Raw genomic sequence first — 19,744 nt, 5'->3', positions numbered from 1 at the left:
ATTTTATGTCCTTTAAGGGGGCTCACTTTTGCGTTGACGGCCCACATATAAGTTTAACAATAATATGTCTATATTTTCTTCTTTTTTTATATTATAGATAATTTTGAAACAAATTAAAAGAAAAGGTCAAAAGAAAGAAAAAAGCGAACAAGGAAAAAAAAAGTTCTTTACTCCGTCCATCGAATTGTCCTTTAGTGAAATAAGAAGTATACAGCTATATATCTACATAAGTAAAGGGTCAAGAAAAAAAGACAGAAGTTAAAGAATTTATTAATAATTTTTCTCCAAAGAAAAAACGACATGGGGATTCGAAAGGGACAGTCTGTCACGAATGGAACAAATGGTGCTCGCATGTGGCGCTATGATGGAAAAAAATTAAAGGTAAATTATTTCTTAAATATTATTATCCTACTTTAAAAATATGATCATTGATTGTCATTGGGGCATTCCATGTCAAGTGTATACACTCTCACGACATCGCCATCAGCGATTTTGATCATTTTTGGTAAAGGAGTGTATCCGTGATACAAAAAACCATGGTTGAAATTGGGGACTTTTGCGAGCAAAAAGCACGTTATAAATGATATTCGAACTTTAGTGAGACATAACTCCGCTTAGGCTCTACAGACTTTTTGCCAAGGATAATCCAAGTTCATAATACTCTGTTCGTAGAAACCCTTGTCCCTATGGGCAAAAAAACTCGGACAACAAATTCTCACAGGCGTCTATTGATTCCAAATTTGTAGCCTCAAACACGTTGCTAAACACATGAACAGCCCGTAGTGACTTGATGTCAGTTCGGAACTATCGGAATAATGCATAAGAACTTCCCATTTGGGTTACCAGAGCTTCAGGTACGTCATCCAAGATATGTGCAGCCTTGATGATGTCTTGTTATCTCCTATTTACCAATAATGGCTGCTTCTGTTCGATCGCCAGATTCAAACGGTGGATTTGTTCAAAGTAGACGGCAGAATTGAGTGGAGAGGGAAATATAACTCGAACCCCTGTTCTGTAACACGAACGACAACAAAAAAAAACTACGTCCAGTTGAAAAATATTTCAATTTAATTTTCTCTTTTGTTCTTCTGAAAAAAAAAAGATAAAGAGATCTGACGGATGAGGAACTTAATAGTCTGCATAAAAGTTGGTTTATTTATGCAAAAAAAAAAATATGCTAATTTAAAATATTTGCTTTGTGATCATCCATCCAATACTCAGAAAATGAATTTTTTAAAGGTTACATCACTACCATTTTTTAAGGGTTTTGGTTAAAAATGAATAACGTTTCTCCTTTTTAAAATGTTTATAACAAAAGAAACTTACTTGATTTGTGAATAATTGGAATATCATAAGAATTTTTATTCTTTAATGATATTATCGAACGATTCTTATTATAATATATCGATACTGAACAAAGTATCATAAAATGGACTGACCCAATTATTTTTATGGCATTGAATCATTATATTTGCTTATACATGCATAGAAATGGGATTTGTATAAGAGTGGGAGGGGAATAGGAGTGGGAAACATATGATATTACTTTATTAAGGCCCTTGTTAATAACAGCTGCCTGTTATATGATTTTGGTGAAAGAAAATGAATTGCTGCTATAAAGAAAAGAATCTTGTACATTTAACATGACTTTAGTGCAGGGAAAATATCTTAATTATATTCAAATTCATATATATATTTATTTCATTATGGATTTCTCAATCCATTTACACCAAAAATAGACCAGCATTATTATTTTCAAGGGAAATGTTCGCCCACCTATGACGAAATAAATAAAAAAGCAGAAAGAGATCATTTGTTTTTGCTTTTCTAATGGCTATACTTAGTTTTTTATTACCAGACATCCAATTTTTATTTATATATAAAAGTTTATATAACATGTCCTAAAATGCGGGAACGGCTTTTCTAGTTGTTTATTTGTTTATTGGGCTATTTGATTTCCAATGCTTTTGTCATTATGATTTAACTTTCTTGAAGAAAGAACATCGTAACCAAAGACGGAAAAATTGTCTAAATCCTCATGAGTGTATTTCAAAAGAATAGTATCTGTTGACAACTTTGCATGGGAGTTAAATTGCAAATCACAGAATAGAATTTAGGATGTACATCGTAGTAATTCTAGCCAATACGTCCTTACCATATATCGGGTACGGCGAAAAAATCAATAAGAAGTTAACATTATAATATATAAAAACTCAATCCTTAATAATTTTTATTTGCTTATTTTTTTTTTATAGAATATAATCACATTATCACGGAACTTAAAAATTGGAAACACAGAGCCTCGATAAACTTCCCCTTCAAGTGAAATAAATATTAATCGATATTACTGCTGAAATTGACCTTCTAGAACCAAATACTCTTGCTGAAATAGAACCTTAATTATTTATATTTCAAATCAGTGACTAAAAAACTAATGCATATTTTAATAGCAAATTCGTTTAGTTAATAACTTCCTGTAATAAGGTTTGATCTAACACGAAGTGCTTAGTTCAAAGCACTCACTTTTGAAAAAAAATTCGTACAGTTGAAAATTTTTGGAGCCATTGAGCTATTTCTAAATATTATTGTAAATCCTTTCAAATTTACATATTTTGGGATCCTCGGAGCTCAACAGTTATCAAATTTAAAATAAGCTTCACCCTAGTGGGGAATCTTGGAAAGATTATCCAATAAACCTTTACATAAAACTGTTGACTCCTTGCAGGCCTCCATTCTCGAGGGAGTAGCCAACACAGTGAAGAAGTTCCTCAGCAAGGCTTGTCCCAGACTCAGGTTAAAATTGTTGAATTATTTTGGTAAATAAATTGTAAAATATATTATCTTTAAATTTTCAGGATTTAATGTACCCATTCTGTATCAATTAACTTTTGTTTGTTGATTATTTAGGGAGTCTCCTTGAAAGGTACTCTAACCCAAACTCATATATTTATTTATAATCGTATAGACGCACGATATACATATTTGGAAGCCCGCTTTCTCCTTTAAAAAAGTCATATTGTAACTCTGAAAAACACAGGAACTTAGTTAGTAGTCTGAATAAATGATCTTTTTTGTTCTTCAATACATATAAGGAGTTGGCCACTTAAAGAAGAAGTGAGCTGAAGGACACTCCAAACAGACAAATATTTGTTTTTATTCTTAGACAAATGAAAATTGGGAACACAATTAAATATATACATGGATATATTCTATTATTTTTGTAACAAAATATAAAGTGAGTCTCTATCTAATTAATATTATCTACAAGTGACAGACATTCAGAGATTAAGAAGAAGTATAAAGGGATGCAAAATAGGAAGCATAGCCTTTGTGGGAAGCTTTCTAATTAGTTACAAGCTCCCCAATAAGCAATAGCTTTGTGTGTGCTCCATTATTTTATGGATTCTATAGGATCCATTGATTTTTAGTCGTCCAATGGATCTAGGGATTGACAAACAGTCCATTGACTTTCTATCTCATTGTTTGAAATCCAAGTTATATTAAGGCACATACACCTAACTAACCATGGTTGAACTTTTAAGAATGGTGTCCTTCAAATACATGATTAGGTATAGAAAAATTATCTAAATTGCAGTGAGCGACCAAACTATGGCTGATAGAATGACATAATCCCTTATGGTAGCTATAAGAAAAGACATATCTGCTGACAGAGATTACCAAATATTCAAAAAATATTGCTTGCTGGTATGTTAAAGTATTAACCGAAAATAAACTGGGGCACTGCCATGGCGTTTAATAGTTGTATATTAATATGTATATGTAATAGCTTGTAGTTGATCGAATTAAACTTTCTGATAGCTAAACTGCTCTGCTCTAAAGCAGTCTCCAAAGTTGTAGGATTATCATGTTGTTTTTTGGTTTTCTTTTTTTTTTAAACATGGACAAAATTCTACAGATTAGCAGCATACCTAAATATAAACTATAGTGATCCTTCCAGCCTGATACGTAATTTTTTTTTAAATAAGGAGGAACAGAAACACGTGCTCAGAAAATTGCCCTGGCGAAAAAAAAGAAAAATCAACATTGTAGCCCTGACAATTTAAGGAATGTTTTGAAGGAGATCAGCTGCAATCAGCAGTAGCAAGAGAGAAGGGGGGAAATATACAAGCTCATTGGTAGGAATTACTCCGATGTGAATCTCCAATACCACTCTGAGTCTGACAAGGACTTAGAGTTTAACTCCACAACAAATCCTCAAGGTTACTTTCTGTCTTTTATGAGCAGTCGCAAATGTTTGATCAGGCTTTGAATATTTAAATTAAATCTATTTAGAAAAGGATGTTCAATACTCAGGAATTAAATACTATTGGCAACTACGTGGGAATAGAAAACCAATTTTCATTTGTGCACTCCCAGCAGATGGGTGTCTCAGGATGTCCGTCTAAGCCATCAGCAAGTCCCAAAGAAGAAAACTCTCTTCAAAACGCTAAAATAGATCCGGAGGAGTTAAAGAAAACATCTTTGGACAATCCCCTCAAGTACATTAAGGTCTATGCAAGAAATCTCAGGGTTTCACACGAGATTGTCCAGAGAGCTAACAAAAAAGTGGGTGGACAGAGCTTCATGAGGGTGGAGAGACAGACCACTTTTGGTTCCATCAATGAAAGAAACCCATCTACTCCGTTGCAAGATTCTTTTGAGCTCTTTTTAATTATTTTTTGAGACGTTTGTCCCCTCTACATTCCTAATGCTAACCCCTCGACATACATACAAAAAAAAAAGGTGGCATGACTTTGAGGCCACTGGGAATAAAATATGGTGGAATCATGTGACCTTCTTTCCTTATGGCTCCAATCAACAGAAAAAAATTGGTGGACATTGTGACCATCAAATCGATTCATGGCTCTCTCAACAAATTACCTGTCTATGTTTAAGAAGGTTCCAATCTCAACATTATCTCGTCCAGCGCCGATTTCATCAAGAACACTCTCCTTTTTCTACGATTGGGGAATAAATACTTTGTAAATCCAGGCCATTTTCTTTAAACTGATGCCTAACACTTCTGGCTAGCCACTAGAATAACAAACAAACGTTAGTCCTCTGCATGCACAACTGTTTCAGGTGCTCAAATTTTATGCTTAAGCAACGAATGCACGTTGTAAATAAAAGAAATCATTTTTTACCTTATAAAACTTATGTCATTGTCTTCGGAAAAAATACGTTATGTATTAACGTATATTATAAAAATAAATATTACCAAAAATATTTTAACAAAAACATTTCTAAAAATTAACTAATTGATATTTTGCTCTTGAGATGTTGTTCTGTTTGTTTTTTTGGTGTTTTTTTTTTTTTTTTTTTGTGTGTAATTTATAAAAATCCCTTAATTGATTCATTTTGTAGCATAAAAACATGATTCTTTTCAATTCAATTTCATAATTTCAAATTTGTAAAATTCTTCAAAGACAAATGTCTCCACAAATAATCATACTAAAGAACTAAAATTAGTGCCAATAATTCTTTTTTTAATAAATAAATCATATATAACCATCAAAGATAATATGTAGCATCTTTTTGTTCTCTCTATAACCTCTCAATTTAAAATGATTTCATGAGAAACAAAAAAAAACTATGAAAATCACTAATTACTAAAATATTAAAATACTGAAATTCGGTTTATTCAAAACCGGGGATGCCACCTATCATGTATCATTTTTAAAAACTCTATAAAACAAAAATGAATATGTTTACCATCACGATGAAAAAAAAAAAAAAATTCTAATATTTATATATAATTAAAATATTACCAAGAAAATTAATGTAAGTCTAAAATTACGATAAAACCCGGGAAAACGGGAACCTGAGAGATAAACCCTAGTCAATAGAGAATACGATTGATAGAAGAAGAAGAAATAAGGAAGACCAAAGGAGGTTCCTGATAAATACAAACATGAATGTAGATTGTAAATACACATACCGTTGAGCTAACAACCACCACGACCAAATTTCTCTTGGGAATATTAAACAACCCATGTACATTTTATATACACGTTTATTTAGGTATAATCCCTTTGAAATTATCAGCCTCCTCGTTTTCAGCCTCATCATCATTATTCTTATTATAAATTAAGTTTTGTGTATAACAAACAAACAAATAAAAGGCACCTTGGGAAAGAGCTGAACTGAGATAATAACAAGGGGAAAATAATTATATCAGGTTCGAAAAAAAGTAATTTTTGTATTTCCCGCTTCTTTTTTTAACTAAATATATCTTGTTCAAATTTGGTCACATCGGAGTATACGATAAGAGGTTATAAAGTTGTGAATGCATACTACAATCTTTTTTTATTTCAAGAAGCTCCGGAAGCTAGGATGGGGAGTCTTTACGCATCCACTCTACCATTCAGACCTGGCACCAAGTGACTACCACCTTTTCCTGTTTATAGTCAACGCACTTGGAAATACAAAATTGACTGCAATAGAGGCCTGTGAAAATTGGTTGTCCGACTTTGTTTCCAATAGAGACAAGGGCTTCTACGAGAAGGGCATTATGAAAAATAATTCCTTTCTTCAGCCTATTTTTTAGAATTGTATCAAATATGACCTATAACAATTGTAATTGTTTTGAGTTACAACCTGAACATAAGATATATACAAAAGAAGACAAAGAACGCGTGTGAGCCCCTTTTTAGTTGGGACCTGAACAGTATTTTATATATATATATATATCAACGACTAAAAATTAAGGAATAGTAAATAAAAAGTCGTGTCTTGAAAGTTTTATTGATAGTTGTTGTAAACGTGATTTCATTAGTTAAAAAGATTGGAAATGTCTACAAAAATGCGCTTTATACGCGGTACCAAGAGAGAATATATATTTATTAACTGCAAGCTTGCAAATAAAAAATCCTACTTTGGGGCAAGTAATGGAAAGATTGTTAATATATTGTTCCCATACATCTGTTTCATCTATAATACTTAATAATTAAAAATTCTGTAACTGGATTCAAATTGATAATTTTAAAGAAACAACATCAAAATTTCCTTTTTACTTGATAGATGTCATAAATTCCTTTATTCTATATTTTTCAATTCCTAAATATTATAACTAAATATCAGGGTATTAGGATGACGTATTGGCAACAATATTTACATTTTTATTTTTTGAGTTTTGACAAAATAACACTAAACCTTTGAATTATATGCAGGAATGCTTTAGCTCGAAGAGTAACAATAATGAAGATTAAGTGCAAGTCATTGATGGACTCGGAGTAGAATTGATGACCGACGTGTCTATCTTCCTATACAGGGGGATCCATTGAAATCTGATCACTTTCAAATTCAATAATTAATAAAGGTTGAGGGATTGAAAGTAATTCATTTTTCAATATATGAAACCAGAAACAAATAGTTACAAAACAAAACCAACCCGACCTCTCTAGCTTAGGTACAAGTCCAGAAAAGGACACTTGAACGTGATCGACGAATTTCCATTTGCGCACTTCTAGTAGTTGGTCGTCTCCAGGACCACAGTCTGGCCCGTCAGAAAGTCTGAAACGTTGGAGAGGAAGAAGGGCTCTGTCAAAAAGGACAGAGATGAGTTAAACAATACAGGGCAGGTCAATCCCCTTCATTCCATGAGGGGCCACGCAAGAAATTTCACAATTTCACACCATACTGTCAAAAGAGTTATTAAAAAAGTGGGTAGAAAGAGCCTTGTGAGGGTGGAGAGGCCACAAGTTTTTTTGAACTCTTTCCTGACACTTTTGGTACTGTGCAGCCTTGATTCCAACCCCTGTAGTGTCTATCATCCAAGCACCGACGCCCTCAAAGCCACTGTCACCCAGAGCTTGGACATAATAACGGAGGACTACATGCATAGGGTGTGTCAGGCCTTACGCCTCCGCTTGGAAGCCGCCATTGCCAGTTCCAGGGAGGTTTCATTAATGATTAAGAGTGCTGAGGCAGACCTCGATTTATTGTATTAATTTTATTCAAATTCTATTTTGAATTAATGAATTATATATTGCTGAATTCTAAAATTCAAATTGGAGTGACGTTACCAATGGAAAGAGAATGAAAGACGGGAAGAAACTTATTATGTGTAACTCTTTATACCGGGCCCTGTGCAGAATTATTTACCGACTTTTGTTCAGAACATATCGCAGACAATAATGACATTTGAATGACTTGAGAAACAATTTATTCATACATTTTTAGAATAATAAAATAGTGTGTGATCAAATTTAATCAATGTAGCCACCATTTGACTCAATGACACTGGCCAGGCGACGTCTGAAGCTGCCACAGACTTTTTGGATGTAATCGGCGTCCATGGAGGCCCAGGCCTTGTTGACAGCAGCCTTTAAGACATTTATGTTCTTGTGTCGTTTTTTGCAGGCCTTGGTCTCCACGTGCGCCTAGATAGGGAAGTCTAGTGGGTTCAGATCTTGGCTCTGAGGGAACCAGTAGTCCTTGGGCAAAAAATTCATGTTGTCCTTGAGCCACTCCTGAGCTTTCTTGGAAGCGTGGGCGGGTGCTCCATCTTGTTGAAAACCCCAAGGAGAGTTGCCAACAATGGATTTGATCCACGGAAGGACCTTGGACGCCAGAATCTTCACATAATCCTCCGCTGTTAATCTGTAGCCAGTGGGAACCATACCGGCTTCATGGCCTTCCTGTTGAGGCCACAAGACCCAACATCATCACCGAAGCATGGTGCTTATCTTGCACATCTCCAAAGCTCACAACACGGTCATTTTGCCTGTTGAAAACAGGATCCACCGTAAAAGTTTTCTCATCTAAAAAAATGATGATGCGTCCAGATGAGCTCTTGATATCATTCAAGATTTTCTTGGCATGCTCAAGTCTGACTTCTCGCTGACGTTCAGCTAGCAGGGGGCGTTCAGTACGCCTCAGGGACTTTCCTCCAGCCCTTTTCAATGCCCTTGAAACAGTTGATATCGACGTTCCCGTCTTTCTGGCCATGTCGGCAATGGACCTGTTGGGAGTCCTCTTGAACACCGCCTTTACTTGCCTTGTTGAGACAGTGGACGTCCTGCCACCCCAGGGGAATGCTTGAGATCACCCCTAGCCTCCAAGCGCTTGGAAACGTTGTAAATTGTCTTCAACAAGGTCCCAACCTGTTCCTTAATGTTTTTATGAGGCGCTCCCGCTTGGAGGAGGCTGCAATTTCGATCTTCTTTGTTTCCTGATTGGACATGGTCTCACGTGTGGAAGTTGTTACGCTCTCACAGGAAGGATTTTTGTTTATTTTAACAGTAAAAATACGAAACAATCAGATTGGTTGCCACAAAACCTCTTAAAAAGTATATTTACATCATCGGTAAATAATTTTGCACGGCCCGGTAGCAAAGGTCATACAACCTGGCAGTAACTAGCCTGCCAGGATATTTATCGGCAATTTCAAACTTAATTACATTTATATAAAAAAACCGCTTAAGATACTTACGGTCTTAGTGATACGACACAACAGGAAGTGTTCAAAATTAAATGGACCACTCGGTATCATGACTAACACATAATTATTTTCATCCATGTTTATAAGCAGGAGTCTTCATTATTTGGGGTCTTATCAACGCTCCTTCCGGCAAATCATATTTTCTACATCTCTAATCGTAGTATTATTGTTATTCTTGGGACATGACTTTGGTCATCTTTTATCAAACGTACTTTTATCAACATAAATATTTTATATTTTTCTTATCAAATGACTAGGATCTAAAAATAAATTGTAGGACTTATTAATAGGCTCTACGTATACATATAATAATAATGTAATCCCTTCAAGAATAGTATTATGTATACCCTGTATATTACATATTATATGCTATTAAAAAACGAGGACAATTTGACCATATATATATATGTATAAGTAGAAATTAAGGAAAAAACTGTCGCAGTAATAATATTTGAAAAAATAAAATAAAAACTTTCATATTTGTAAGTAATAAATGTCATATATTTATGTCGAGAGAAAGGGATCTAGTTTGTATATAGTTAGGAAGACTGAGAACAGTTGCAAGATGAGACCTGTTTCAGGAGCCGTCCCTTTTTCTAGGACGAGCCATAAAATCGACATCGTGATGAAAATCGTGTGGCAAGTTAAAAAAAAAGAAACAAAAATGAAGATGAAAAAACAGGCAATTTGAAGAATGTTTCGTAATAAATCAGCTACAATGAACAAAGAAAGACATGTGCAATCATTATTCCTCTATTCTTCTCCGAGTCGCAACAAATCCTCAAGGGTAATCTCCGCCTTTTGTTGGGCATGCACTAACGTTCAAACAGGTTTTGAATATAATTGAATCGATTTCGGAAAGGATGTTCGATATTCAAGAATTAAATAATAATGACATCTGCTAAGGAAAAAAAAATTCATTCTTCAAGCTCACAATTTAAAAAAAAAAAGGCCAGAGAGCTTTATTTGTATTAAACTCCTACTTTTGGCCTATGATTTCTTTGGCCCGGTTCCATATAGGAGTGTATCTGGAAACTTTTTCTTTGAGGTACGCTGTAGAAGTGAGTCCTTGATAGAAAATCAAACTAGGATTCTTAACCTGAGGAAAAGAAAATTCATTCTTTAAGTTCACAATTCAAAAAAAAAACAGGCCTTGTTTTTTGCCCTTTTTGCCATTTAAAAAATAAACCCAAGCTCACATGTTAACCCTCAAGGTTAATAGAAATACAAGGTTATGCCATAACGCCTGTATGACTGATGCTTGACTTCCACAACGCTTTTAATATTGACGTCATAGTGTATAAGTGGTTGCGTGCTTAGTCAAAATCTGTTTGTCTTGCCTTGCAGTCGGTACGATACATTAAATTTAAAATTATAGAAATAGTGACGTCATAGACTATAATTGGTTACGTGTTTTGTCAAAATCCGTCAATCTTGCCCATCAATTGGTCCAATACATCAGATTGAAAATTCTAGCAAGCCCGATTACATGATGGTCTAATCTTAGTAAGCCTTACAATTTGATTAATTGTTTGGGGGAGAGCAGCAGCAGCTTAGCTCTCATAATATTTCATTCGATGAGCTACAATCAGCTATGAGATGGGTGAAGGAGGTAAACAAGGACTTACAATTATAACACCGCAACAAATCCTGAAGAAAAGGTTATTGAAGGAAGTAAGAAAGGAAGACCCCTTGGTACGAATTAAATAATAATGACAACAGCTACAGAAAAGAAAAGACACTGTTTGGTATGCTGCCCCCAAAAAACGGGCGAGCTAAAAGAAGCTACAAATGAGATTGTTTGACTATAATTGTCTATTCTAAGCGTTGTTGTTATGCTAAAGAAAAGCTAAAATGGAGATGATAATCCTTACAATTTGATTTTTTTTTTTTGAGGAAGTAGCTTTAGAGTAATTACGTTTCATTAAATTAGCTGCAAGGAGCCGTGAGAGTAATCAAGGACAAAAAATATCCACAGTGTTCTTCTTTGTCTTTTATGAGCATACCCACATGTAGTTACTTTATATTTAATCCTCAAGAGTAATGAAAACCGTCTTGGACAATACAATCAAATATATGAAGGAAAGGAAGTTGACTACTCACCCAATTAAATAATTATGAGAACAGTGTATGATATGAAAATTCTTTCTTCAGATTACAGATGTGTGCGTCTATAACTGAACACTCCTTTAAATTTTATCCCATGCACATATTCGTGATTTTATTGAGTTGAAACCGATTTATAGTTCGGGGCAAGGATCTGGACTAGTTATAAACAAAACTCCAGCAAAATCTAAAGAGCAACAGGTAAACAACAGCCGATAATATGGAGAGGCGTTGAGTTACAATTTTGGAACTTTCTGTCCGGGGAAAAACTCCCACTGAAATTGTCTAGGTTCTGAACTGCAGCCACATCACCGTTTACAGCATGGTAGCCAAAAGGGTTCCTGAGGCGACCACAAGATCTAAGTCAAGGCCTCGAAGGTCGGACAAAATGGTTGCTTCCGTGAAAAAGAATGTCGAGGACAAGATAGGCAAGGTCACCGTCAGTGGCCTCTCCAGGGAGTTCAACGTCAGCAGAAGGACCAGGAACCGGCTAGTTAAGAAAAATATGGACCTTCAGGTCTACAAGAGAACCCCTTGTCAAGCCCTCAAACTGTAAAATTTAAAGGAGTGTTCAGTTTTAGACGCGCACACCTGTATTAATTCAATAAATCACCAAAACTGGACCAGCTAAAAAAATACGCACGACTTACATAAATGTTGATAGACAAACATGTCCATAATGCTTCTGAGATGGACATGTTTGTCCAGCATTATGGACATGTTTGTCCATCAACATTATGGACATGTTTAAAAAAAAGGGAAATTGACAAAGTACAATTTTCGACAGTAGGAAGAGTATTTTGCTGTGATAGCGCTTCATTATATGAGTTACAAGCGGCTGTCATGAAGAAAGAGAGAAAAATAATCAAAAAATTTGGGAAGCTTAACTCCCATATCGATCTTCAAAGCTACTCGTAGTCCAAAAAAGACTTGAAATGTTAACCAGTCCTCGAGTTGTTGAGAGACCCCATCAACCCCCTCAATAAAAATGGTTTGAATCTATCCCCTCTAAAACAAGCATAGTCTAACCACTCTTTTGTCTAATTTAAACAATTAATATAGACAATGCTTCTACATTAACACATATTTTACGTATAGTTAAAAATATATTTTCTTTTTCATATATATTCATTTCAAGACCATGAATTGGGTTCAAATTGCACTTTAGTAAACTACAGTTTACTAAATTTTCTCATAAAAGAAATTCCCAAACCTCCAAACATTCAGAATCCTTTGCTAACCATCCCTCCTGGTTATTCTACCCCTTTAAGGAGCACACGCAAATAAAAGTGTCTTCTCTTAAAATGAATCACTTTTAAATTTGCCGTTAAAAATGATGTAGCCTTGTAATTGGCTCATATCAGGCAATCAGTGAATCCATTGACATTTAGAAAATATCTATAAAACAGAGTGGTCAAGCATTTCATTATGATTATTATTATGGCAAACATGAATCCAACGACTCAGATGGAGCAGGGGGAATCCATTTCAGTCCCTTCTCCCCGGGGTAAGACATTGGCTGAAATCAGCTGTTTCAAGTCAGACTGTCTACCAAATCCTGTACCAGGGGATTGCTAAGGCTCCTGAGATGGTTAGGTCACGTTTAGCAAGGCTAAATGTGACTGTAGAGGCTGTCAAAAAAGTAATTGAGGAAAAAAAGGGAAGGCTATGATCAAAGGACTCTCACCCGAGTTTGACATGGGCATGGACACTATGATGTCTTGGCCAGAAATACCGACTAAAAGAATGTTGGAGCAGACTAGATCTTTCTAATGTCTGTCATTTTCCACTTTAAACTCTTTATTCTTAACTAAAGAGATGAATAGAAACTACTTAAAACTATCACACCAAAAAGTTTGTCACTTTTCGAGTACTTAGTAAGTCCAACCAGCTGGGAGTTATTAACACAGGAGAAAAAGGTTTTGCAAAAGTCTTCCCGTCGCCCCTACTATGCTCATAATAATGTGAGTAACTATCTATATTAAATATACTCTTCCCATTATCATTATAAATAAATAAATAATATATTTCTCTGTCAAAGTTTATCATGTCGAATATAAAAAAAAATAAGTAAGTAAATATTATATAAGAAAAAATACTTTTGATGGATTGTTTCTTTTTTTACTTTCTTTAGTAAATGCATATTATATTATTGTAACTGAAAGAAGGATTATTCTAACAAATGTAACAAAATATACTATTACTTGGTCTGATAAAAAAAAACAATTATTTCATCATTCCAAATTCAGACCTAATTTGATTCTCAAATTAACAGAGTGGGGACTCAAAATATTAAATTTTTAATTAAATATAACTACATGAAGTGATTTTGAACGTGTCCCAGACAGTGGCTCAGGCCCTTCTGATATTGTCTATAAGAGCCTGAGGGTTGGTTTGCCACATTGCTTGAGAGACCTGATGACCTTTTGAATACTCTTTACGTAGTACCCCATAGACTAATCGATCTGGCAGTGACCTTTCCCAGCTGCATGTATGGCCTTGATGACTTCAAACTTTGTCCATACTTGAACTTACGAGTATAATTGCTCCTGGGGATCATAGGTCATATTTTGTGGCTTTTCAGCTCTTAAAGAAGGTAAAATCGATCCTTCATGACGTCGTTGAGGGGGTTTCTCCTTATTTTAACTACAAATTTCGTTATGTAAATAAATAAACTATAGAATCAGTAAAAATATATTATGTCCATATTATATTGTATTATTGCGAAACAGGATCAGTTTTTACAAGATATGGTCAATGCTCTTAATACATATTGCATACTTCTTATTTGTCTTAATAAAACATCGACATTCACAGTGAAAAATCCAAGGACTGATAGTACCGGTCCTAGGACTAGACAGACTAACTAAGGCTGTAAAAAAAAACACTTTTCCTAAGGTGTCAAACTAAAAATGATCAAAATCACTCAAATGCTTGACAATACCGTACTTTTAGACATAAAGAGACACGCTAGAGTTCATTTGAACGCTAAATATTTTCTCTTTAAATTAGTTATACATATATATTAGCATAAAGTTTGCCGTTTTGTCACAAAAGAATGGCAATGGAGGACTTTTACGTGACACGTTGGATCTTCCCTAGCTCAGTAATGTTGTGTTGCACTACAGCAAAGTTTGTTTTTTATAGAATATTTTAGATCGATTTTTTATAATGGAAGTTTTTTGATTCTATATTCAATAATCCAAATATAAATTGTTGCACAATCGGAATTATGGCGGTCAATCATTACAAAAAGCCTGATTTTATGGAATCCAGACAAAACAACTCCAAACCAATTTGTGAATGGCTGAAATACTATTATTATCATATATATTGGCAGCTGGTGACGATGAAGTTCGTGTCCATAACGCACCAAACTATCATGATGGCTAGAGGAGGGCAACATTGAGGCCGGCCAGGAGTCACTCATATTATCGTTATATAATTTTCGGTTCTTCTTGGTTGAATGAGATGTAAATGATTTCTTGTTGTCGTAAGCAGTCAGACGCGTAGCCTTTTTTGTTACTGCCCGGATATTTTTATTCTTAGAGACATGGAATTTTAAAAAAAACTTTTATTTTGTTTCACTGTCCCTCGTGTTGCGTAATAAAACCTGGTCACTGGTCACCTGGTTTAATAAATAAAAAAATTAGACGTGTTTTTCTTTGCAATGCAAATTTCTACTATTGACACAACTAGAAAGAATAAATCAATTAAAGAGGTAATTAATTAAAAACTTTGAATGGATTGATTATTCTTACAAATTTCTAATTTTTTAATTGGTAACTATTTTAAAAGAAAAAACTTTCTTTGAAAAGTTTTTTCCCGAATTTTCCCCTAAATTGATTTTTTCTCTCCTTTTTTTCCTATAGTAGAAAACTGCGGAGCACAATAAATTATGTTTAATTTTTTTATCAGTCAATCACAAACTAACCAAACGAAATGAGGGATATTGTCAACATAGATAGGTGGTGGAAATGTGTATCAACATAGTAACAAAATAATTTGAGAGTTGAATTCGAAAAGAAAGACTTCTTACTGATCATAGGTGTATGTACAATTTACAAAGTAGGAGATGCGTTTATTGATTGCAGCTAATCTAATGGAACTTTATAAAAGCTAAGCTGCTCTCCTTACAAACATCCTTCGAATTGTTAGGATTATCAAGTTCATTTTGGTTTTATTTCATTTTTACTTACCGGAAGGACACGTTGCTATGTGACACTTTCTCAACTCATATCAAAGGAATACTAAAAAAAGACTGTAAATAATACAAATATCAGATTCGACGAGCTATGAGCCCAAATTTCCTTTACCCAAGACATAAAAGTCTTAAAAATCTTGGTTTTCCCTGAATAAATACGGTTTCAATTAGCCTATTTGGACAAACTACATCAATTTAAAATTATATCATGACAGTAAACCTGTTAACATCAGTTTAAGCCCTTTAATATAACTATTTATGGAGTTATTTGCATCCTTGCGTGTACGCCTGGGACGGATGCGTACAATAATGGACAAACTACGTGCGTATACGGAAGACATATTAATGATTTTGTATTTATTCATTCAAAGTTTTGGGGCTCCTCAATCAAATGAGCATATTGAGATTGCAATTATTCCAGATTTAAAATCCTCACCCTTTAAATTATCCAAAGCTATATTCATAAATAGAACAACCTTTGTTCTATTTGTAATTAATCCATGAGTCATAATTTATTGATTTTAATCAATTTAAAAATAATAAGATTAATAATGTTAGAAAAGCAATTAACATTGTTCTACGTAAAGGGATTTTATTTAGAGTGATTCAACGTTTTTTATAAATTTAACATATACAGTTTTTTTTTAAAAATCCCAATTTACTTCTTGAGTACAATTTATAAACATATACATTTATGTATGAAATCGATTTCTCTAGTATGACTACCACGAGCACGTTTAAAGAAGCTCAAACCAATTTTCGAACCACTTTATCCAAAAAGTTGATCGATAATGCAACAATCTTGCGTTTCTCAGAGTTTTTTTAACGTCGCCTGCTTATTGGTGTAGACCATTGACTTTACATGAACGCAAAGAAAATAATTGGGAACCAAAAAAATAAGTTAGTAGTGTGCAACGGCGAAATCCCTCCAGCATGAAGTCCAACCCTAACAGTAATCTTTTCGGGATGCAATGATGTCTCAAGAATCAATTGTGGATTGCTGCCTGACCAATAACGCACATTTTGCTTATTAACAAAGCCTTTGAGTCAAAAATCGGCTTCATGACTGAATATGATTTTGTAATGAAAATCAGAAAATGTATTGAGCGGATATTTGGATAATTTTCAATCGCTGATCAAGTGTATATTACTCCTTGCGGAAATATATTCTAATCAATTTTCTTAATGTCAAAGATAAATAAATAAATATGGTGTTGTTTTTCCCCTAACGGACAAAAAAATTAAAGCGTCTCTAATGAAAACCCACAAGGATAATGGAATAATTGGATGATCAATATCTTTACAATGCACCTATCCAAGTTACACCACGTTCAAACATCGCAAATTTACACAATGTATATGAATCAATGTTGTTGTGTTTAGTGATCTTGTTGCCTTGAAAAAATGTTTGATGAGTGTTTATTTTCTTCCTCTGACGGCTACTCACAGTTAATTTAATGAAACTTCATAAAATTACTAAGCTGTTTTTGTCCTATAAAAACTTCAAATTGTAAGGATTACCTCGTTCATTTTTGGTGTATTCTATTTTCAAAATTGAGAGGACAGGGGCTATTAAAGAATCAATAAAAAACGATGGTAAATAGCCCAAACATACAGGTTAGGGCTACAAAACGTTGACTCTCAAACCTCCTGTCATGATATTGGCTGTGGATCTTCCTGGATGAGAATAGTCTCAAGTTGCTTTCACTTTTCCTGATTATCCTAGCGGCCATGGAGAAGCCGTTGGTGAGGGGATTTTTCTTTTATCTTTCATGGTTATTTTATATGTACAAAGTAATTTGCATAAATAAATAAACATTATAGTTTAAAGTTATTACTTCAAATAAGAACCTTTAAATATTTATATAAAAAAGGCCAGATGAAAAAAACAAACAAAAAATAGCTTATTTCCCATAGCTTTAAGCTCCCGATTAATAGGTTGAATAATTGCAGGGCCTAGAAATGATTAAACTTCTAAGGACTAATTTGAGTAACTTCTTATATTGGAGGGATACTAATGGATATAATCTCACATCTTTAGCTACCGGGATACAGGAGGTGTCATCAGCATTGGGGATTTCGAAGGAAAGGGTGGTATATCTAGTAGGGGATGCCACAAAAATTGATTTAAGCTCGTAAGAGTAATTTAGATCATAGTATGTATACTTTCCAGTTTGATTAAATTCGAAGGTCCATTTTGTAGACCCTTGATGTTGGTGGCGACGAATCCTTTGCCGAATTTTGACAGTCCTGCAATCCATAAAGGCATGCAGTATATTATTAAAAATTTCCCTCTATCTCTGCATGGTGTATAAAATTTGATACAATGGGCAGAGATCTGAAATAATACATCAGGGAAGATAAAGATTATTTTTCTCCAATTTTCTCAAAGTCCTAACAAGTTTAAGTAGTAATCACAAATAGATTTGCCTATTTATCTAATAAATGTTATTTTCAGATGCCAGGGTCTAGGAACAATAAAATCCTGTGTTACTCTTTTTAAAGGGAAGTAAAAACAACCATCGCAAAGGGGAGTTTGCGTCTTTATGTAATGAAAGGTTAAAATATTTTTTTTTTCAGGACTTCTCCTCTAATTTATTTAGAGCGTTAAGATTGCTAAAGAAGACAGGCTTCTGAACCTTGGCTCGGATTATATCCAAAATATAATCTCCATCAAATAAAGGAATAGTTGTCCAAGGAATAAGTTGAGTTGCAACGTATACCCGGGAATGAGCAGCAATTTTCTCATAGGTGAAGTTAATACCAATCATAAGCCTATGATAGAACTTACTAGATAAAACCTGCCTCCTCCATTTAATGTCTGGTTCCCCGGCCATATCTATAAAAATCTTGATACTAATTTTGGATATAATATTCCCAAAAATAGTAATTCCGCCTCCGATGAGTGATTTAGCACTTTTTAGGGGCATCAAAAGCATTGGTGAAATAGCTTTTTAAGCCATTTTTGTTCCTCTGACATCACTCTTATAAGAAAATGAGGCCAAGTAGTGGCTTTGTATATAACTAGGTGAACTTCTTTTCTGTGTTATATAAATCATTTTTTCTCAAAATAGTGATGGATATTTAATAAATGATTTCTTAGCTTGATTCTCCGGATAACAGCGGTGAATTCCAAATCACGCTCCGAGATGTCTGACCTTTGATTTAAAAACAAAGAGATGTAATCTCCAGTGTCACATAAACAATCGATAATTCACCGTAAATAAATAAGTCCACACTTATAGTGACTACTCACTAACACTAAATACTATCAATGCACCAGAAAGAAACACGTTTACACGCAAGGAATGATTGACATAAAAAAAATGGAATTCATTGATTAGGTGGATTCCTCCTTGATCTTCGTTTCCAAGATGAACAGAAACTATGGGCCCTCTATAAATTGTAGTCTTTACTCCATCCTTTCCAGGAGAGATCTTCTCCACTATTCCTATTCTTGTTCACCTTGAAAACCAGGCTCCTGGAGGTCTTTACAATGACCATAGTCCTCGTTCATTCAACCTACACATCTAGAAGATCTAAGATGTGATGCCTTTTAGCGTTTGTATCATTCATGACTACGAGACGTTTATTACAGCTTGTTGTTTATACACAAAAGATGGCTCAATAGGAATTTCAAAAAATAATCACTAAACCTTCCTATATTAATGAGAAAATTAACATTAATTCACAGTCTACGTTTTTCTGTCTAACCTAGTAGTTAAATAGTTTTCTGTTGATTCATAATTCCTAGTGAGTTACCTTAATACAAATATAGAAAGTAATTTCATACATTTATTTCAATTAGATTTAATAAAAATCAAATATATATATGTTCGTTTCCTGAATTCCCCTTTGACCTGTTTTTTTTTTAAGTCAAAGAAATAAAAAAGCAAATAAAATTGGTCTTAATCAAGTTATTTATTTATATGTAATCTACAAAGGATTGGGGAAGGTCGGAATCAACTTTTACAATTTAATAGAAATAAATA

General features: G+C 34.0%; 1 protein-coding gene across 2 annotated transcripts in view; it reads left to right on the top strand.

Moving 5' to 3' along the window:
- LOC121126466 (uncharacterized) overlaps nt 1-19,744 on the top strand; it is an 82,087-nt gene that overhangs the window by 55,062 nt on the left and 7,281 nt on the right. Inside the window, exons 2-3 of one of the 2 annotated variants that reach the window (XM_040721796.2) lie at nt 98-230; nt 291-381. In XM_040721796.2, coding sequence (XP_040577730.1) covers nt 301-381 — 81 coding nt within the window. In that variant the 5' untranslated portion in view covers nt 98-230; nt 291-300. Of the gene's footprint in view, nt 1-97; nt 382-19,744 lie in introns of both variants that reach the window. The other variant, XM_040721795.2, reaches the window with a different exon arrangement.

This window comes from Lepeophtheirus salmonis, chromosome 11 (genome assembly GCF_016086655.4).
Source record: "Lepeophtheirus salmonis chromosome 11, UVic_Lsal_1.4, whole genome shotgun sequence".
NCBI classification, from domain to species: domain Eukaryota; kingdom Metazoa; phylum Arthropoda; class Copepoda; order Siphonostomatoida; family Caligidae; genus Lepeophtheirus; species Lepeophtheirus salmonis.
Note: the sequence above shows the minus strand (reverse complement) of the source record. Positions and strands in the feature narration are given on the sequence as shown.